The sequence below is a fragment of the Netta rufina genome (assembly GCF_964035555.1).
Source record: "Netta rufina genome assembly, chromosome: 2".
In the NCBI taxonomy this organism is placed as follows: domain Eukaryota; kingdom Metazoa; phylum Chordata; class Aves; order Anseriformes; family Anatidae; genus Netta; species Netta rufina.
The window spans coordinates 156,439,051-156,461,935 of NC_140124.1; the positions used below are offsets into that span (position 1 = coordinate 156,439,051).

General features: G+C 42.9%; 1 protein-coding gene across 1 annotated transcript in view; it reads right to left on the reverse strand.

Annotated features, from left to right (window-relative positions):
- Positions 1-22,885, reverse strand: part of LOC311206420 (t-SNARE domain-containing protein 1-like) — a gene marked incomplete at its 3' end in the record, with an annotated part of 198,959 nt that overhangs the window by 102,953 nt on the left and 73,121 nt on the right. The window contains exon 2 of the mRNA XM_084281701.1: positions 14,160-14,279. Within this exon, the coding sequence (XP_084137827.1) occupies positions 14,160-14,241 (82 nt within the window). The 5' untranslated portion in view covers positions 14,242-14,279. The remainder of the gene's footprint in view (positions 1-14,159; positions 14,280-22,885) is intronic.

Sequence of the window (22,885 nt, forward strand, 5' to 3'; positions counted from 1 at the left end):
AATGTCACTGCCTTCACTTCGGGAAACCTGGCCAAGAAAAGCAGAACAGGCAAGTGAGGAGAAAGGACCTGAGAGAAGGGGGAGAAAATAACAGAACAAAATGAAAAATATATATATATTTGGAAACATACAAATGAAACAAAAACAAACAAAAAAAGTGAGTCCCTGCTGTGCCTAAATTGATGGATGTGGAGGTTGGGGGACTTTTAGAAATAATTAGGAAAGAGAGAGATGGCAAATCAAGCAGAAGACCCAGCATTTCTCCCCCAAAGCATGCTAGCTTTTGTATTTAGCCAACAAGAGGAATTCACAGCATGCTATGGGAGCACTATTCCAGCAGCTGAGGAGAAAGATCTGTTGCAGACTGGGAATCCCTTCTGCCTGACTCACAGCCACCCTGATGGAAATGCCAAGGAGGAGAGAAGATACCGGGAGTGCTCGTAAGCCTTTTGATTATTGAAGAGAGGCACTGTCACTGGTTAGTGTGATGCTGGCCTGCTCCTTGTCCCATCTCAGCTCAGCTTTGAGGTCTCAGATGTGCTTGGTAGAAGTAAAATGCTGCAGTAAAACAGAGGTGGACCAACGGGAATAGGATGTTCAACCAGAAACCAGAAGCAAAAGGGTTGGAGAGCAGAACCAGGACAAGCAGTCCTCTTCCTGACAGCTATATAGCATCAAATACGGTGGTATTTTATCAAAAAAAAAAAAAAAAAAAAAAGGTCAAATTTGGGGGTATGGAGGAAAAACAACCCTTGACATAAGACACACTGATAACTCAACATCCCTCATCTCTTTGGAGAGATGCCAGGCATCCCTCAGATCCAAAGGAGTTCAACTCTCTGATCTCCAGCAAGTTCAGTCTCCCAGAAGGAAACTTTTTTGCAAGAGTGGCTGTTTTCTTATAAATCTTGTATATAAGGATAAACTTTTTCTCACAGTCAGGATGATAACAAGGCTTGGTTTCTTCTTCTCCAACACTGATGAGCAATAAGTGTGAAAACTCCATGAAAAAAAAAAAATCTCTGTGAAAATACTGAAATTCTGCTAACAAACTCCAAATTAAAAAAAATATATATATGAATAGACACACTTTATTTTAACAGTAAGACTATAAAAGGAGAGGTGTGAAATAACAGTACAACTAAAACCTCCAAATTGCATTTCAAAAGCATACTTACATATTCGTATACATACACTACAAATGCATACCCCTTAGGTAGATACATGTGTACTTTTGGCCATTTTCTATACAGCTTTAGCCATTTTTTTATTAGATCCTGGCTTGATATTATCTATGTATTGTTCAAAACCACAAGCAGGCTACTGTCTTGTTGGTAAAGCAGTGCAGGAAAAGAAGCTGATCATTCCTCCTTCCCAACCTGCTTAACTCTTACTTTGCTTGCAATAAATCTGAAATACTGGCTACTACATGATTGCAATAAACCTTTTTTTGCACCATTTTGTCATAAACCCAAGTTCTTCGCAAACTGTACTTTACAGCAAACCCTCTTTATAAATCTGTGCCTTCTAACTTTTTACAGAAGTGAAAATAATAATAATAAAAAGAGATCAGTGGGAAAAAGCAATACAGAAGTCTCATTTTCCTCAATTCATCACTGCAGTTGCCTCCATATATGTGGACAACTACGGTAGCTTTGAAATTTTAATGCACCCAGCACTGACTGTCCTCCTTCAAAACCTCTTATCTTGGGGAACTGGATTCCCTATGGTCTTGCCTCAGTGTAACTTCATATACAACAGATTAATTTCCCAAATTCACTGCAATGTGCTAATCCCAATCTTAAAAGACGGATTTATGACTTTTAAAAAATCTTCTTCATATAGCTTTTAGTTCTTTTACTTCAATGGCTGTGTCTCTACTTCTATTTCTGTAACTGGATCTGTGTTAGGAGAGGAGAAGGAATAGAGGATAAATAGAATTTTATGCAGCGTGGCTGTGGTCAGCTCTTCAGTCTGCTTCTGTTCTCCACTAAGGCCCTGAGCAAAGTATTTCAGAAAAAAATAAAAATCCCTACCTAATTAAACAAAGTCCCTGCATGTGTCTTCACAATGAGCTTTTGTATCTAAATCTATCAGAATATCTCGGTCTCTCTGGAAACTCAGTCCTAAATCTCACCGGGTAAAGCTTTCAAAGCAATGAACAGCCAAAACATAAAAATATTTCAGGGCACTGAACCCAATTTCAGCACATTTTTGTGGATTTAGGAGCTCTCAGGTTTGACTGGCAATAGAATAGCCCTTGGTCATAGGACTGTATTTCAAGAGGTCCTTAGAAGCCTTCCAGAGCACAAATGGGCCTTGGACTATCAACTCCCATATCTGTACCTCCACCATCAAGTACCTGGAGACCTGTGAAAGCTGACCTCAAGGGCGTTTCTGAAAATGGGGTATGGGCTTTAAAAATCTCACTTTGAATATGTTAAACCCACTACTGTAGTTCCCAACCCAAGTCACAAGAATTATCAGCTGCCTTCCCCCCCTTTCAGTGTGCTGCAGGCTTAATTCCCATTAAAAATATGAGATTTAGTATTACTTAAAGCATGTTTAATATACTTAGGATGTGTTCATATAGAAAAAAAATAATCAGCTTGCTGTGGGCCTCAGCAGCTACAGAAAGGTAAGAAACATGGACATCCAACTCAGGTGCTTCCACTTAATGCATCTAAAGACATTGCATGAAGCTTGTCCCAGTGCCTGACCACCTCTGGGTACAGAACCTTTCCCTAACCCCCAGCCTGACCCTCCCCTGTCCCAGCTCCATGCCGTTCCCTCGGGTCCTGTCGCTGTCCCCAGAGAGCAGAGCTCAGCGCCTTGCCCCTCCGCTCCCCTCCTGAGGGAGCTGCAGGCCATCATGAAGCCTCCTCTCAGCCTGCTCTGGTCTGGGCTGATCAAACCAAGTCACCTCAGCCTCTCCTCAAACATCTTCCCCTCTAGACTCTTCACCATTTTTGTAGCCTCCTTTGGACACTCTTTAATAATTCTGCCTTTCTTATATTGTGGTGCCCAGAGGAACTGAGCTCCTCCTCACACAGCATGTTTCAAAGGTACGAAAAGTCCCAGTGCCATGTCTTGTGGGTCCCTCCTGCTTCTAAAGCAGCTGAGGGCATTATTTCCATGACGTCCAACCCAGTTACCACTATGCAGAGCTGGATTCAGGCTGGCACATCAGTTCGGCCAGTCCTTAGGTGTGTTTTGAGTTCAAAGCTGATGACAACTGTCACCTGGGAATCATGCTGTGTGCTGCCAAGTGGAGATGTGACACGCAGTGCTGGCCACTGCTCTGCTGGCCATCTGGTGAGATGGCAGTGTGCCCAGCTAGACGCGTGGGTCTTTGCCAGGGACAAAAGGACCAAGTTTTCCAGATAGACTAAGCCCGTTTAAAACTAAAAACAGCACCTTTGCCTACAGAAGCTGCTCTGTGGTTTAGAAGAACTGTGGATATTTCCCAGAGTGACGAGACAGCCCCATGAGACTGAAGACTGGGACAAGGATGACAGTGGCTAATTATCTTGAAACAAGTAGTGTCCATCTGACATTGACCTCTGAAAGTATGTGGAAAAGCAGGATTTTCTCTTAAAAAATATTTGGGACATGAAACATCTCAGAAAGGGATGGAAAACAAAGAGTAAAATGCACGTACTGCTCAGAATGTCATGACAAAAAGTTGTGAGAGACCCAGGCCTTGCTCTTCACAGCTTAAAAACTCATTACTGAAAGCATTATCTATGGTTCTTAAGAGTGTCTTCAAGTCTTCAAGACCGGTTCTCCAGCCCTGATGTCTATGTGTGCTGAAGCTGTATGCTGAAGGGCAGTAACTGCCCTACTTCATCCTCCAACTGCTTCATTTCCAGTGAGGCCAAGGAAAGAAGTTTAAGGCAAGTCACAGTGTCCTTGATGACAACCTATACCAAAATCCCACAGCCATATGAAAGAAGAAGTACCACTTTCTTCAAGTGCCTGTCCAGACTAAAAAAACATCTGGGAAGTAGAGAGGAGCATCAAAGAAGGTAGCTGTTAACCAGTTCTGCTAAAGGATGAGAGAGGAAAACCCCATCACAAACACAGCGCGATAAAGCACAAGGAGAATATTTCAGAATCATCTTTATTTTAATCAAGCTGCTGGCAACTTAAGCTATAATAAGAATAATGTAAAAGCAGTACTTTCTCTGAGATGGTGTCCCAAAGTTGTCTTGTTGCTCACTAACAGAGACTCTCCCCTTGCCCTAGATGAGGCTCTGGAGTGGAGGAAAGGGTACCTGCTAGCAAGTTTGCCTTATCAAGGACTTCCTTTAAAATGTAAAAGCAAATTTACACCTTGTTGGGTTGCTACTGTGCAGATGTTCAAAAATCCCAGCAGCAAAGCTTGTGTGCAGTTCTGAAGGATGAGCCCAGGACAGAAGCAGCTCAGCTTAAAGCACGACCAGCAGATGACAGCAAGCCCTATGAATCACAAGACGAGAAACTGCCGTCACTAAAGCCATCCCTGTTTTAAGGGAATAATCAGGATCTAAAAGCAACTCCAGTGTGGTGGGGTGAAAAAGATGGAAAATCTGCAATCCAGCACTTGCAAAATATTACAGTATGCACAAACAGCTTAGGATGGAAAGACTCCCCATCTCGTCTGCTAGCACTGTAGAGCTGACTCATTTGTTCAGTTCTTGGATTGAAAATAAGCTGATTTCATTCAAATCTTACAGAGCAACCAGAAGGACAAGCCTTCACGGTGCCTTTTGGAGCAGAATTAAATTTCAGGCTTCACTTCCACCAAAAATAACCTGTGCTTGCATAGCTGTGGAGCTCTGGAAAGCTGGAGAGGTGAGCAGTTAGGGCTGTCTGAAAAGCACAGCTCTACTGCAAACTTACAAACTCTGCTCTACTGCTACTTTACAAAATAGCGTTCACCCAGAGATGGTCCCAGCACCCTCTGTGGCTGATTCAGCACAAGGGGCAAGCAGGAGAGCTGTCCAGTTTACACGTGCAACCAACTTTGTGCTGTTTTCCCAGCTAAGCTCATTGCTTTTGGTCATTTATGTACAAATCAGCAGGGTTTTGGTTTATTCCTCCTTCTTCGCCCTCTCTTCTCCAGCTTGGAATCAGCAAGCAATGGGAAACTGGTATTATAAATACCTATGCAGCCACTTGCACACCTCAAAATCTATGCAAACTGCTTCTTCTATCCTTCTACAACTGCCTGCATGACTCTCATTACCTTCAGTTATATCAGAAGTTACTAAAGATGCTCATGAATCCCAACCATAAATACCCAAGTCTAACAGAGAAAATTCAGGGGAGATTTGCAATATGCACATCCTAACATCCAATCTAAAATCCCTCCTTGCTCCTAAGTGCTTTCCATCCAGACTAAATCGCCCTAATCCCCAATCTACCTGCTTACATCTGTCGAGTCCTTCCTCACTGTTGATCTTTCATCCCTGCCCACTTCTAGCTGCCAGCATCTGTCTCCAAGCAAACATCAGCCTGGAAAAAAGAGAGAGTTAGCAATGACATCTCTGGAGTGACAGCCCGGATAAAAGCTTTATTCTTCTCTTTCTGTTCAGCCCAACTTCTTTTTGTGTCACGTACATGTTGGTGTCAGCTGTGTCCACCGCTCATAATGGATAGAGGTGAGTTTGTGTACTTTCTGCAGAAAAATACATCCTTACCTTTAGGTTTCAGAACAGCTATCCACCAGCATGGTATTTCAGTACCGACATAAATCTTCATTCCCCATTTTGCTGGCAGGAGCAAATATTAAAACTCCAGTTGGGTCTTAAAAAAAAAAAAAAAAAAAGGCATACACACAGAGAGAGGAGGATAAAGTGTGTTCTAATAAATTAGGACAGACATATTCTCCATCCTTAAAATTTTAAAATTTTAATTAATTAGGTAATATGAAGCAGCAGGAAGGGAATGGGACAAGAATACAGGTAAATTGAGAGATTTGCACAAGAGCGATAGCAGATGTGGTCAAGACTCGGAAGCTCATGATTTCAAGTCCAGATCAAAATTTAAAAAGGTTTTCCCCTCATGTCAAAAAAAGTGTTCCTCGTTCAGTACTGAAAGCCAGTGGTCTGCAGCTCCCAGGCTCAGTATTTTGGACAGGAAAGAAATAGGAATATGCTTGTCAAATGGAGATTATTTCCAGCATGTGAAATATTACAATAGATTGACTGTTAGGTACCAACTAAGTCTAAAACAGATTTGTGGTTTTCCACTATAAAATGCATACCGTAGCTCTCTATTATAGAGAGGTAAATAATGACATAACCTTATTTTTAAGAGAAGAGCTGATGAGAAACCTTTCCAACAGGGTCCTGTGGAGTAGGCATGGATGCACTGGTCATGTTCAGGTGCCTTGTCCATCTGTCCATCCACCTGTCTGTCCATCCATGCTCACTTGCTCAGTGGGACTTTTTGCTGGATAACAGCACCATCATTACGAATTACATGCCTTTTTTTATTCCCCTTCATTTTTTTTCCCCTAACACTAGACATAAGTACACTCCAAATCTGGCAAATATTCCGAGCTCCATCTCATCCGGCACACTCTGCAGCACCCACTTTCCATATTACAACAGCACAGGTAGCACAGGTCAAGTTTTCCCTTTTTAAACTTTACCCCAGGGTTCAGATTATTTGGATTTGATCACTCTCACTGCCAGAATCCCAGACAGAAATTCTGCAATAATAAAAAAGATGTCCCTGAAGCAACACTACTTTAACAGAATATTATTAGCAGAATATAAAGTTTGCTTTGCAGCCCGCAATCAGAGTTTAGCAGTTCACAACCAGCAAGGCACAGTGGAGGTAAATGCGTGGACCTGATGCCTGCCCCAGCAGGGCTCAAAGAGAAACGCTGAGGTAGCATCACCTCATCTGTGCTAACAACCTGCGCTGTGCAAATGTCTGATTCACACCCGGGAAATGTCTGGGACCAAGCAAAACCATGCCAGATGCTATTTTAGCTCTCCTTTCAACACTCAGTAATTTCCATTCCCAAATTTGCTGGGGCCGCTACAGCAGTAACAGAGGAGACAGAAGAAACACATGGTCACCCGTTGCACATTCATGTCCTTGTGCCGACCCAACCTAAGACAGGTCAAGCCGAATTGCATTCCAACCTCACTTGGTTTCCTGATGTGAACATACAAATGAGAAATGGAAAGACCTTCTAGCAAGCTGTAAGGGCAGCAAGAGCTGCCAGCACCTTCCAGAGAACAGGACAGGGAATGCAATGAGTGGATAAACCTGTGCCAGCAGTGCCAGCCTGCTCCTGGATGCCACTTTTTCCAGTGGGATTTTCATCAGGTACAGACAGACTAACACAAAAGGTCACTGGAGGAATCTGCTGCTGCACACAATTCCATTCCAGCTGGGTGTCCTGCTTCAGGAAGACTTATTTGGAGGCAGAGTGCAAGAGAAATGGTTTCTGATCCAAGCACCTGATATTGCCAAGACACAAAATAGAGGCAAAGCACAGGGTGCAAAAGCAGAGCTATCCCAGAAAATATGAGGAAGGCTCAGAATGCTTCCAAGAATTTAGTAATGTAACCAAGCAGTCACTTACGGCTTGTTAGACAAGGGCTCTACAGCAAAGACCACTCTGCTTTCCTAAGTAGAACCATGATTTTGAGAGAGCTGGCAAACATGAATTAGATTGCACTGACAGGATTAGAGAAATCTCAGAAGCATCAGTATCTTCTTCAGGTCTGAACAGCTTAAACAAGAACAACTACAAACTTTCTGCAAAGTGACAGTTAAGGGGGAGTGTTTAATTGTAAAGACATGCAAGTTTTAATAATTTTTTCTTTGCTTTTTTTGTGACACAAGTTAAAAAAAATGGTTCCTGGCTCTGCCAGACCAACCAGAAGCAAAAGCACTGAGCTGTATTAATCTGAGGAGCTGAAACTAAAGCACAGGACAATCCTCTGCTCCAACATGGAAATTAATCCACACGGAAAGATGTCCCAAGAGGACAGGCTCATGGCCAGGTACCCACTAAAGGAACCACCAGCACCTTCATCCTGCTCTGCATTCTCCACCAAGGTACCTACACCCATACGATGAACACATCAAGGGGAGAACATCTTCTTCAACTACTTCTAATTTGGCTGTAATCAAGTGGAAAATGGAGCAAGCTATTCTGAGAGGATGAGATGTGTAAATGCATTTCCAGCTGAACGCTGCCTGAGGACAAGATTGCGTGTTTGTTTTCTGGTTTTCCACTAAAGATTGGGAGCACCGGGATGATTTTCACATGGTTAAAATAAAACAGCTTTGCATGGCGAAGACTAGCAAATAAAACAGCTAGACAAAAAAAAAAAAGTTTATCTTTACCCAGGAGTTTGTTTCTATTTTGTTTTGTTTCAAGTGCTATGAGCTGGTCAAAGATTTCATTATTTACTTATTTATTTCAATGATGCTTTCTGGTTTTGCTAGTTATTTAAATAAATACATAACCATCTAACTTCCCTGATATACCAAGATTAGAGTGAAACATTTATTATAATGTTAAAATTGCCAGAAGGGATAGGGCAGAGGTTTTCAAAACAAGCAGTTTCAAAGTTAATTCGTGTATCAAAGTTAATTCTCCTGACAATTTGTTTTGCTATAAAACATGTTGTTCATTATTCTTTAATATGTTTTCATATGTTTTGGCTTATTAATTCATTAAATCATTGCTAAGGTCTCTAAGAAGTGGGTGTAAAACAGAGAATATCTCCTACATTGCCTCAAACTGGACTAAGGAAACAAATGTATAATGTTGGGAATATTGCACAATAGCAAAGAAACACTATGAAACACTACCTCTGTAGATGTTATACGAGGGATTTTAAAGTTGTCTAGTGGGAGAGATCATCTTACGATTTTGAGTATTGTTTGCATCTAGATTTGGACCAACACTTCATTTCAGGCCAATTAATGATTTGATTAATATGACACCTGAGCCCTCCAGATGTCTGCGTCCCTGTAAATTCAAGAAAATATGACAGGACCCAAGACTCAGAAGTGAAAATCAATCATTAAGACTCACACAAACTTTTTAGACGGCATTTGACAAGCCATTTTATTTTCAGTGTTGTGTAAAATAGAAGACGTACCACCTTCTTTACAGACCAGTGAGTAATTGGTGAGTAATATTTGTGAATTACCTACAAATGGCAAAAAAAAAAGGTGATGATTTTAACTCTGTTGTTTCATTCTATTCTTGATGGGACTCCATCTCAAACACACACTTTGGTTATATCACTGCACGTGACCAAGTCACAATGCAATCATTCAGATTTAAAGGCTTTAACCTTATTGGAAACAAACAAACAAACAAACAAACAAAAAACCTTTAATGTTGCATCAGTCTAAAGTGCTGAGTTCTATAAAATAAAACTAAAACGTGCCAAGACTTTATTCTTGCTTTGTTCCACCACTGTTAACTCTTTCTTCGTACAATACTTTATACCAAGGAAGCTGAAGCTCATGGTTGGGTTCCTCATTGCTCCAGCGAGGAACATGCTATGAGCAGATTTTGATCATCTTCCACACCCTCTGGATAGCTCTGTACGCTGCAGCAATGAGATAATTCAGTGTTCCTTTAACAAAGCACTGCAGGTATTGAAAGTCACTTGGGAAGTTCGTGCTAAAACAAAACCGTGCTCAGGTCCCAATAAAGCAGAAGCATTAACCACTTGTTTTCTGTTAATTGACCTCGGGGATTCGTTGTGTGTTTAGGAATCCAAGTGCTTCAGCACGCTGCAGGATCGAGATGCGGTGGATTCCTTCCCACGTTCTGCCATCAGACCTCAACCTACCTCAGGAGGGAGCAAAGGAACATGTGGTGGTCAGGCCACAATGCTGGTTCGTACACCTGGCTTTGAGTTTTGTCTCCAGAACATCCACCCCAGCTTTGGCCATCGGTCCTGGGTCTCCATCAGAGCTCCTGCCCCATCCCCACCCCACCAAAGTGCCTACAACCGATGTAAGCACCTCCTGCCCACGCAGCACTGTGACTTCACCATCCTGGATGCAACCATGACCCTCCTCAAGGTGTATTTTCTTCTGAGCCACTTTCCAAAACTGCCAGGGAAAGAGCAAAATAGGATTGGACGGGCACAGAGAGGACAGCAGGATGGCCCAACCACTTGACGGGAGGGCATAGAAAATTATAGACCCAATTCCTGGAAAAATATTAGCAGAAATTATATAACAATGAATTGCTAGGTATCACGATGATAATTAGGTGATAAATACCCAGCAAACGCTGCCAAGAACAAGGTGCACAGCCCAATCTAATTTCGTTCTCTGACAAGACAGCCAGCCTAGCAGAGAAACAGGGAGCCGCATGTGCGATATATCTTGAATACAACCCTGGCCAGTGTCCCGCATGAGATCTTCACGAGCAACCAACCAAAGAAAAAATAGTCTAGATGCAGTCACGGCAAAATTAAGCACTGACCCAATGCTCCCGTGAGCACACCTGGAAACATTACACCCCTGGAACATGAAATGACCTGTTCAAATCTGTCCTGTAATGGCCAGTGCACAGTAAGGTTAATAAAAACAGCATTAAGAAAAACCCTGGCTTGTGGCATTTAAATTCAAGCCATTTGAATTCCCTGACCTCTGTGCCTCCCTGCACACAGCAGATTTTGTTCATTCTCCCCAGAAAAAGCCTGTTTTCGGAAGGATGGGTCTAATATGGCAGATGTTGCACACTTGAGAATTCAGAATTTAATTCCTACCGCTGCACGGTGTTTAATCTCCATTTATTTCAGGTATCACGCATTACTTTAAAAAAAAATCTTTTGAAACACTTTTTTTTTTTTTCCCATTCTCAGGTTTAAATTCTGGATATCCAGCAAAACCATTAAAAGCAGAATTTCAACTAGAGGTGCCCAACACCCAGCTCTAACTCCCCATAAAGCTGCCTCTGGGATTCCTCCATAAAATTCTACAAACTGACCCTGTGGATCTCGCTAATTAGGATGGTTAACAAGGGCGACTGCCACAATGCCTGACAATGAGCTGGATCTCCATCCATCATCGCGGCAGCCCCGGGGCCAGGGGAAGCATTGCTGTCATTCTCATTTCCTCCATGGAGGAAATACAGCCAAGACAGACAGGTTAAGGCCACCCTCCTGGTAGTAATGTCTGTTATTTTATTTTTAAAAAGCAAAACCTGAGGCCTCTTTGTTCTCTTTCATGAAATTAAAGGGTTCAGAAACCAAATCCCTGGTGATTTCTACTTTTTCCCCATCCCACTGTCTGACCACGTGCTATGAAGAGCCTCCGGCTCCTGAGGTGAGCTGGGGCCACCAAAACCTGGCTGTAAATTCCATTTATTACATTATTCAGTTTATTACAGAAAAGCTATTAAGCAGCAGCATCCCCATCACTTCTGTTGTTGAAAGATCCCAGGGTTTTCTCTTCTATGCCTGAACATTTTCTGCTGAACCACATGCTACAGCACCTATCTGCAGGGATGCTAGTACTTTTTATTTATTTGTTTACTGGATAGAGCAAAAAGAAGAGTTTCAGAGCACACACCGAACATGTCCATTGAGGTCTGCCCTGCTGTGAGCAGACATCCATATGGCAGCAGGAAGGCCACGGTCTTTTGTTCCAGCCATACCATGAGGTAATGCAGAGAGCAGTTTTTCTTAGCAAGGCAGTCATCCATCTTTGGGAAGCAGGAGGCATACGATGAGCTCTGCGTTGACCCTCTCCTGACACTTAATGACAATATTTGGGGATACTACAAGAGAAAACACTTGGTGTGTGCTGCTCAGACTTCCACGGCGAAGGGGCGTGGAGAGTTATTTAGGCTGAGATAGCTCATCTCTGGTTCAGACACAGAAAAAGGAGAAAAGTTTCTTTGAGTTGCCCTTGGCCAAGGATACCAGTCTACTTCTTTTCAGAAATGCCTTTCTGCGATGGAATACAGCGAAGTGATGAAGTGCCTGCTCCAGCCTTGCAATCCCTTCCATAGCCAAGGGTCCCAGGTGGTGTTGAACAACTCCGTGACCAAGTTTTGCTCACCAGGAAAATCAGCCCTGGAGGACCTGAAAGACTTGGCCATTGCAACACTACCCAAGGCCATGTGTGCGTGCACAGAGGGGAAGTTTCTCACCTCTGAGCTGTGAGCTTACGCATTAAAAGGCTCTGGACAGGCAGCTGAAATGGTTTCAAGATCATGGTCTTAAGAAAGCTGATGTTTCTATGTCAGCTACTTTTTTGCAATCCACCGAGGGTTGTTCAAATGACGGGCAAGCTGGGCTTGATGTGGCACCTCATCAAATACTTAGGAACTGCAAACATCTTGAATTATTCTCTGTATTTGCATTAAAAAATAGTGATCATTTCGTACAGCACTGTAAGTATTCATGTGTTTTGGGTGTTGTTGTTTTTTTAATCCCAAACCACAATGTACCGAGATCCATCTTTTGCCTACTCCAGATTTTGATTCTCTTTTTGTATGGTTCTTTCGTTGTGCCCAAGCATCCCATTCTTTCTTGCTTTTATGCCTTTAATTTTGCCTTGTAGGACTGCCTAAAAATCACTATTTAAAACTGAACCGTCAACTCATACTTAATTCAATACCCTCTCCCTCTTCAAAGGGAAAAAAAGAAAAAAGATAATTGCACCAAAACTCGTAAGAAAACACAAAACAACGAGAAACCTTTATGCTTCTTTTATAGATCCATCCAGGGGGAACAGCTATTTGCAAAACAATGAAACATTTCCCGAAGAATATTTGCAACCTTGACAACTTGGAAACCAAGTCAGGCTGCCTTAATGAACAGCACTGCTGAAACCAAAGGCAACATAAGAGAAGAGTGATGGTGATGCTTTTCCCAGGTTCAAAGCAGTAACAGACCGTGCTAGCAGTAACTTTGCCATGCTACAACGTCCCCTTTCCTGATGCTTCTGCAAAGATCTGAACCCTCAGCTGTGTCTCTGTGCCCTCACCCTGCTGTGCAAGCCAGACCCAGGACCAAAACTAAACACAAAAATATGCTCCAGCTCACAGGGCTTGCTGAAAGTCAGGCTGCATTAAACCAGATCTGGCCCTACAGCAACTCCCTATCTGGACCAGGACATGGTGCAGTTGGAGACGTGGCCTTAACTGCCCATGCCCACATGGGCTGGCTTCCATCCTTCTTGAACAGTAGCTCAGAGGTGGGCAGGACCTCTTTCCACCTCCAAGCACGAGCCAGCCCTGAATCAACAGGGAAAATGGCACACTTGCAGTGCCTAACACTAATTATTCTACCTACCATTCTTCTGGCAAAGGATGCCTCCTACAAGAAGAGGGCACAGTAGATTCAATGCCTTCGACACACCAAAGCAGGAGGTTATAATCATTAGCTGAGCCCTGTGTTACGGCAGTAACACTAGGAACATGCTTTTATGAAGCGCGGCTTTGCCCTGTGCAGTGGAGACCATTTCATATACACAGGCTGACATCTGGATGCTTTTTTTCTTTCTACTTTAGCATTCCTGGAGTCCTTTGTGGTAAGGAGGGAACAGATAAAGGAAGTATGTCTGGCGTTCACTTAAAAACACCCCACAAAACCAGAATCTGCATTCATTTGCAAGTTGCTGTTTATGGTTTCAGCATTTCCTGAGCAAGCTTTTATCCCCTGTTGCCTTGCTGGAGCACATTTTGCAGATTAAAGCAGCCTCCCCAGCAGTTAAGTTGTGCCCTGTGGAATCACAACCCTCTTCCCATTGCACTTCAGTCCATCTACTCCCATCATCAGTGCACCTACAACTAGCCAGAGAAGAACTGTTTGGACGAAATTCTGATGAGGAGAGACACAAAAAGGTATAGAAAATGTGTTAAATGTATTTTCTTAATCCCTCAAAACACCTCCAAAATCTTCATCAGTATCACTTTTCCATGGCAATTGGCAAGATACACTGAAACCTCAAGACCTGAGCGTGGTCAGATGTTGCGCCTCATTACACAAATCAAACCCAACAAAAGTTTGGTTTTCACCAAATCCGGATCAGAAACAACCTCTGGAGATAGTCTGATATGTATACAACAGCCACACTGAACCTCATTCGGTAAAAACGTCAGTTTTTTAAAAAAGAGGAAGTCTGGTAGAATAAATTACAGCAGGGGATCAATACTTTACCAAGAGGTTGATAGCCTTGTCTCGAAGGGCCTCCAAATGGGTTCCTCCCAAATCCACTCCCATCAATGGATCCATAAGACATTTTCTAGATAGCAACGAATGCAGGGTTGTACTTTAAACCTAAGAGAACAGAGAAAAAGACAAATGCAACACTGTTAGAAGTCAGTTTAATCGTACTACTCTAGGTGGAGGAGGGAAGGCAAATGAAAAACCAAGGGCCTATCTCCAAACCTCAGGATGCCCAACCACAAAACAAAACACTAAAATCCAGGTTTCCTGGACTACAGATGATCTTGGGGGTGACCAAGTCATTAGATCCCTCTCAACCTTACTTTCTCCAGTAATAAAGGGCAACAATTTATCTGTTTCAGCCATGTCAAGACTAATTCCTCGCTGTTCACAAAGTGCTTTGAGATCTAGAGATGGTAGGCATAGACTAGGCACTTGATCAAAACCAGGTAATGCTGTCTTCTGGAACATTATTGCTACAGAGCTGGTGAGGAGTCTATCCATCATACCACAGTCTCGATTAGCTCTCAAAAGAGACAGCTTGCTGCTGTATTGTAAGCTCCTGGACCTCTAGTATAAATATTGGAGCCAGGGTTATTCTTCCTTGCTGGTTTAAAAAAGAAGAAAAGAAGAAAAAAAAAAAAAAGGAAAAACAAAACAAAACCAAAAAAAAAGCAGAAGCAGCGGTAGCAGCAGCAGATTGAAATCAGAAAAGCACTGGCAGAGGAAGGCTTCTCCCCCTGTTCCACTTCACTGTCTGCAGGCCTTGTCTCACCATGAGCCACAGACACCCTCGAGCAAAACATCGGGGTTCCACAACTTTAATATTAAATGTAGCCCAACACTAAGGCATGGAGGTGACAACAGCAAAGGAAGAAAACAGATAGATGTGCCACAACAGAAAGGGCATGATGCAGGACCAAACCCAGCTGTCACTTCCTTTTATCAAGGCTGGGAAAAAATGCCCCAAATAGGGAAAATCAGGAGGAAGAAGGTAGGGACTTAGTCGACAAAAAAGGGCCCCTCCCGCACTTCATTCTCATTTTTAATTTCAGAGTTTCAAAATAAATAAAAAAAATAGCTAACAGTACTGCTGAGAAGAGCCAGACAAAGGATCTATAGGACTAAAAGAAGTCACTTACCATCCTGTCTTAATTGGGCATGAAAACTAAAAGTGGAAGAAAGTGCATTTGCCTTGAGAGAACACGGGGGTGGGAGCTGGATGTACCAACCAGCTAAATATGTTAAAAGGGGATCAAATCCAGAGCACAGCTTCCCACCCAGCCTCAGTGCCCCGCATACACACATAACTGGGATCTGAGGGTGCAGGTACCTCTAGCACATAAATCCTACAGTTTAGGAAAACAGCCTTCGGTCAGCAATTGAAGTAAACAAGAGCAAAAGTTAAAAGAAACCACCTGCGAACCAAGGGTTACCAAGACACTAAACGGCACAATAGTCAATCGTGTCAAGAAGGTAAAGCTATGGTGATTGTTTTATCCAGCTGGGCAGCCGAGCTCCACCACAGCCACTCTTTCATTCCCTATCCTCAAAGTGAAAAGGGAGAAAATACAATGCGAAGGGCTCAAGGGTTGAGATGAGGACAAGGAGAGCACTCACCAGTTATTGTGACAGGCTAAACAGACTCAGAATACGGAGATTAATGTCTTTTATTGCTTATGACTAACAGGCTAGAGCAATGAGAAACTAAAAGCAAACTAAAAACACCTTCCCCCCTTTCTTTCCTCTTCCACCTCCTCTTCCCAAGCAGTGCAGGGGAATGGGGAATGGGGAATGGGGAAGTGTCAGTCCCTGACACTTCATCTCCACTGCTGCTTCACAGTGTGGGCTGCCCACAGGCAGCAGCTCTTCAGGAACTGCTCCCACACGGCTCCGTCCCACGGGGTCCATCCCCCAGGAGCAAACTGCTCCAGCACAGGTCCCCCACAGGCTGCAGCTCCAGCCCGGGGCCTGCTCCTGCGGGGGCTCTCCATGGGCCGCAGCCTCCTCCAGGCCACATCCACCTGCTCCACCGGGGGCTCCTCCACCCATGGGCGGGCTGCAGCATGGAGATATGCTCCATGTGGGACCCATGGGTGCAGGGGGACAGCCTGCTCCACCAGGGGCCTCTCCACAGGCTGCAGGGGAACTTAGTCTATGATGGACTTGGGAACATATCCTGCCTCTCTCAGGTCTCTTGTCAGCCCACAGCTACAACACTAACACAACCTCCACCACAAATTGCATCCAAGACCTAGCAAGACCCTTACCTTCCACCTGAGAAAATAAGGGCACACAGAAGACAGTTACAGGAACAATTTTGGGCAGGGATGTTATTTGCTTTATCTCTCAGTGCGGCTAAAGATTAAACGTGCTATAAGCAGGGAAGGGGAACAATCAAGTGGTTGGAAAACTGCCTCTACACAGAGGTTGATCCTGACCTATCCTTCCTTTTTACAGATGCACAAGGGGAAGCATATGGTGCCACAGCTTCCCCAAGGTCGTATACAACAAATGTGGAGCAAAAGTCTACATCGTGTTGTAAGATGACTTGATTACAACTGGGCAAGCGTTCATTGGCAAACAGTGAATGTGTCTATTTTTTCCCCAACAGAGTGGCGTGAAAGGGGGAGGGGAGGAAGGCATTTACAGCACTCCAAATGTTTCATGTTGATTTTTCATTTTCAAAGCATGTTTCCATTTTAAAACTTTTTCTCCCCGAAAAGGGAGAAAAAAGGAAAGAATTGAAAACAAAATATTTTGTTTTCATTTAACCAACCTTTTTAGAAACAACCACCTCCCACCCCATCCTACTAAGCCATTGAAACATCCCTTATTCACACAGCTCCAGAACCGCACTCCTACCCCATAGTACAGTATTCACAAAAAAATTTGAGAGCCGATCTGTACACCTTCCCTTTGATTGGCAATAAAAGCATTTCCCTCCCCATCCCCATGGCACCTCTCAATTCTTTTGTCTACAGCTCCTCAGGGAGGCTTGTCCAACTTACTGTGACAGGCAGGTGACTTGCTGTGAAGGCAGTTCATGCAAATTGGAACAAGCATTGCCTAACATACTAGATACAGAAAAAAAGGGAAAAAATAAGAGACTTGATCACAGCTTTATCCCATAACCTACAATGGGAATGAAAGAACCACACCCAAACCAGACCAAAAGATTGTCCAACCCACCACAAACATGTATGTGCATTTTAATTACATGCAACCATTTATTGCTGTCCATATCCTGTAGAAATCAATCACTCTGTATATTAGAAGCACACATGACCCCAAGAAATGGGTTGGTCTTTGTTTCATGGGCTACTACCAGCAGGCAAACTTATTTAAGGAGTTTCCCTATGCACTCCATTTACCAGGACATTCAGGTGGCCAGCATTAGTAACAGAAGACAAAAAAGAAATGGGGAGAAGATTTCAGCATGGAAGAGAAAAAATAGGTTATAAAGCACTGTAAGCAACTTAGATGTTTGTTTGTTTTATTATTATTTTTATTACTTTTTTATTTTCTTTTAAGTTAGGAGGTGCAAGACCAGCTTATGCTGGACAGTTGAGGCTTCAAAGCAGATGCGAAGATACAGAAACACAGAAATGGGACATGGTAATAAAGAAAAGATAGGACAGAAAATAAATACTAAACTGCTTTTTCAGTAGGTCAGATCAATGTTTGCTTCTGAACCATCCCCTCAGTACACAAATGACTTGGTGTGGGTAGGAGAAGAAGGAGCTCTTCGTAAGTTGTAGCTTCCCAGTTTCATCCTGGAAGAAAAAAAGCTGAGCTCTCCAGTTTGTTCTTGTGTTTTTACATCTGTCATCAGGTGGACAAGTCTACAAACGTGTTCCTCCTGAGGCATCAAGTGTGTCTTTTAGCCTATCTTTGCCTGAGGAATGCCACAGTTGCCACAAAGCGGCATGTTTCTATTTATTACTCAGCTCTGAAATACTAAAATCATGTAGTTTGGATAATAAATGCCTGGCATGAATGAGTGCTGGAGGTGGTGAGAGCAGCAGCACTCCAGCTCGACCACCACTTTGATGATGAAGAAGTGCTTTTGGGGGGGCTTCGGATGTGATTCGTGGTGACAAAACCTCCATTTCTCGATGACCAACTAAAGAGACATTTTCTGAAGTTTTTAATCCAGATAAAATCCTGTTATCAAGCAGCCTGACTTTCTTCCTAAAGAGAGTAGATCATCTGACACAAAACATCTTTACACATCAACCCCTGCAGACTCTGGTCAGACCAGGTCACCTCTTACCAGAAGAGACTTTGAGGCTTCAGTTAATAAAGGATCAGCCCCGGCCACTCTTTCAAGAGCTGCATCTTCTCACCTCTTGAACTTTGCTGTTTGATCTCTCTGCTGCCTCTTTACCTTCCCTCAGATGAACTGAACAGATTGATCCCCTTTCATTTCTCGTTAGGAGACTTGTTTACCAGTACACACAAATCACAACAAGAAAGGAGACTACTTAGTATTGGCTTGCTTTCCATACAGCTGCCTTAGTTTCCCTGTCTGTAAAATGGATGGCCAGATGTAGGGCCCTCCTTTTTGCAGGGTACCAGAATTAACCTGATTAATATCAAAGGTTTGGGTTTCTTCCTTGTCTTTTTTTTTTTTTTTTTTTTGATGCCACAAGACAGAAAGACATTTACAAACTGCTGTATTTTCAAAACTCCTCTAATGGTTTGTTCCCCGCACTTGACTCTGTCACTCACATCACAGACCCGCCACTTTTCAGCTTCTGCAGCTTCTGTCTTGTTCACCTGGAAAAAATGCCCCTCTCCTTTTTCTCAGAGCGCCTGAATTTATGAACAAGCTCTACTGCCAAAGCATTTTTTTATAAATCAATGGTTTTAACACTGAATTGGTGTAATTGCACAAATCCCCAAGTGCTTACTGAGCCTTGTAACATGACCGGTAGAGGTCAATCAGAATAGCTGTAGGGGATGACTTTCTTCTTTTTCAGGCTGTGGCTTTGAGGTAATTTATGCTCTTCTAGATCTTTGATGCTTGTAATATTAACGTTGTGTTCTCAGGTGGCTTCAGGCAGGCAAGGCGAGGACACAGCACTCCGAAGCTGAGGAAATGACTGGCAGGGAAGTGGTCCAGGACAATGCCCTACGTGCAGCAGGGCAGGGGAGGCAGCTCTCCAGGCAACGATACACGTTTTCCTTCCACTTTGCTTCCCAAGGAAGTTTTAACGCTGATGGAAGGCCCTTAGAGACTGAAGTCATCTCTGTCCCCATGCCCTGAGGAGCAAGCTGTCTAGCCCAGGTTGACATGGCACAAAATAAGGCAACAACATCATCCAAATAAAACCAAAAAAAAAAAAAAAGCCAGGAATATATATATATTTATAATCAGACCTTGTACAAATTGATTTGGCTTCCAGAAGCTTCTAGAGACACATATGTAGTACTTGACAGGCACAACGTCACTTATGACTGTAAACAACCCGATTCAATACACTGAAGCACACTCCTGCCTACCCTCCTCCGGCTGAAGTGTACTACAGAGCGAACACCCACAGCCTTAAGGCTTTGTGGAGTAGGTGCAAAGTAAAAACAGCTCCGATTATCTAAGAAACAAGCTGCTTTTGCTCTTGTGGAGATTTGCTAAGAAACAATGAGAAAAATCCCTTTTTTTTTCTTTTTCCCCCATTTTTCTTTGTCAAAGCCTTATTTCAGGAAACCATCTGATTACTTTTAGACAGATCTGTTTTGTTCTTTTTTCTTCCCTGCAGTATAGCTGCCATCATACATGTCTCCAGAAGCACAGCAGTTTGTCTCGGGAATAGATCCTATCAGGACAGACTGTGAAGTCGGAGATAGCAGGATAAGATGGACCTGGAGTTTTACGGAGATATACACTGAGAAATATATACAGAGAAAGTCAGGCAGTTCACTGTCCTACTAGGATGACACTGAGGGTTGTGGCTAGCCTCAGCACATTTGATTAAACTGTGTTTAATCTCATTTTTCCACCAACCCCATGGCACTATGCAGAGCCAACATGCACTGCTTCTACCTAACCCCTTCTTTCATCAGTGGGTTACCTCCATTATGTGCAACAACTGCACCCATCAGGTACACCAGACCCCTTTTTGTTAATCACAAGTCACCTCCATCCCCTCACGAAGGTGTAATGTAAGACCCCCTGTTGACGTTAGGGGACTTCAGATCTGATGGACGATCACACAACAGAAAGGAGAAGAAAATCATAAGCAACAGAGATGGGAAGGAATGAATGCTTGTAAATCATCTGTATTCATTTCGCATCGCACAACTGTCTGTGCATCGCAGACAGGAAGAAGAGAGGTAAGACAAGCAATCTGGAAGCCTGTGGTGCTTCTTTCAAGTCAGTCCCAGTTGCCACTTCAATAGGCAGTCTTCTTCCACATCGACCCTACTGCATGTCTTCTCACAAAAGAATCGAAGACAGTCTTCAAATCTTGCTGAGAGGCACCAGAGACAGGTTGGCCGTAGGCAAATGCCAAGAATAAGGGCTAGAGGTATATTCTGTTCAACTTGGGAACCTCAGATTCATAGACCTCCCATTTCAGCTAAATAAACTTCTTGAGAGCAGAAGTAGCTGGTTAGGGCTGCGAGAGAAAGTCTTCCATCAAAAGGATCACAAATGCCATGGAGAGATGGATGCCTTCCATCTTCAAAGCAAAAGGCAGTACACACTGAAACACTTTGGTTCCCAGGAGCAGCAGCAGAGTGTGATAAATGACAAAACGACTGAACTAGCAAGGTCAAACCCTCAGGACCCAAATTTCTTTTCACCCGGAGAAACAATCAGGCCTCCGTGATACAGAGGTATTTAGATCGAGAGAGAAGAAGGAAGACCAAAGATGTTTTGGAGTCTACTGCCACTGACTTGTATGTAATGTTTTCTTCTGTTTATCTTCAGGCTAAATGAGAAGCACTGCTGAGATGACTTAGTGCCGGGTCATCGTTAGCTCAGTTTGATAGAGATGTGATGTCATCTCTCCTATTTTTTAAACTGACATTAAATAACAGTTAAACAACATATCTCCTGCAGGAGAACACAATCTAGACAGTTCCCAACCCTGAAAATCTTCACTACAAATGCTCTGAATGTGCCTGTTCAAATTTACCAAGGATTTTATCTTTTTTTTTTTTTTTTCCTGTATTGCCGCCTTCTATTTGCTGTTTTGTGCCATGTTGTCTACTTTTTGTGAACCTTGCATGCAGAATGGTCTTAATCTATCCATATGCTAGACAAACACAGAAGTATTCCATATTTCAGTGAACAGCAAAATTAAATTTCCAGTCAGTTCGAAATCTAGGTTTCGTGTGCCTTTTCAGTGGTTACAAAAGAGGAATATTAATGCTTACTTGCTGTATAAAAATAATAAAAAAAAAAGGAAGGAGCAAAACAGAGAAGAGAGAAAGAGAGAACCAGTGTCTAGTTTGCTACGCTGAATTTAAAGTAAACTTATTAATTATAAAAGACAAACATGCACGAATGGACAAAGACTAAGTGCAATGTACTAGGTCAGCTTAACAAAATTAAAAATAGTGTTTATAAATCAGTATCGGATTTCAACAGACTAAGGAAAAATACATCTGACAACCACTTCTGAGTCCACAGGAACGTCCTCGCTGACACACCTGCAATGCTTTTAGGGGAAGGAGAGGCAGGATAAAATGGAATGCTTGAATTAATCAAGTAATAGACTCCTAAATCTGTGGATCCTGCTCTCCTAGAATACAACTTCACTTTCAATGTACCACTTCCCAAAGGAGAAACACTGCTACTCACTGCACGTGATAAGAATATGCATCAGCATAAGAACTCATCTACATTTATGTTCATCAGTACTTTTATTATAAACAAATCCTGCAGAAGGCTAAATGAGAAGCAGCATGGTCTAGCAGAAAGACACAGTAATTGGTGGAAAACTCAAGAATCTACTTCTTCCTTTGGGAGCAGTTCATTGAGAAACAGTAAACAACTTGGTGTCTCTTGGTGTCTTCATTTCAGTATTCCTACCAAAGCCATGGGATACGGCAGCAGTCAGTTAAGTACAGCGTAACTGAAGTCATATATAGAGAGGAGAGAATTAAAATATAACACATTGGCCATATGATGGACAGCAGTCTCCAAAGCCTAATGTTGATGGGGATGAAGGATTTTCTTTGGGGCTATTCTGCTTGTTTATGTTTAAGTGGGAACTGGAAGAAAACCACTCAGATACTGTGCAGCAGTTTCCCAGTTCCTTTCCAGAGAGAAGCCAGAACTCAGGAAGGCAGAAATGAAACAAGCTCAGAAATCAAATGTCAGCAAACATGGGCAGCCCAGGTGAACCACCGACAGATGCTGAACCTTGGCAGGAGCCGACAAATGTGAGTTGCGGCATCCCCAGGACACCCTGGAAGCAAAGGCTACCCTTGATAAACTAGAAAGAGGGAGCCACAGACCAACACAAAAAAGGAGAGAAATAAATGTATCTGCAAATATTTTGTGGATATAAAGAGGAGAAAATAGTTCAACACAGTCTCAGGCTGTGACCAGCTTTAATATGCACGGTGTCAACTACTATGTAACCATCGCCAAAGCATCCCCCAGGTCCCCCAAGAAGACAAGGACTAATGATTTCAACCACAGGAGCCACATTTACTTATGCATCTATGTAAAATACCTTTTCAATACTGCATCCAAATATGTA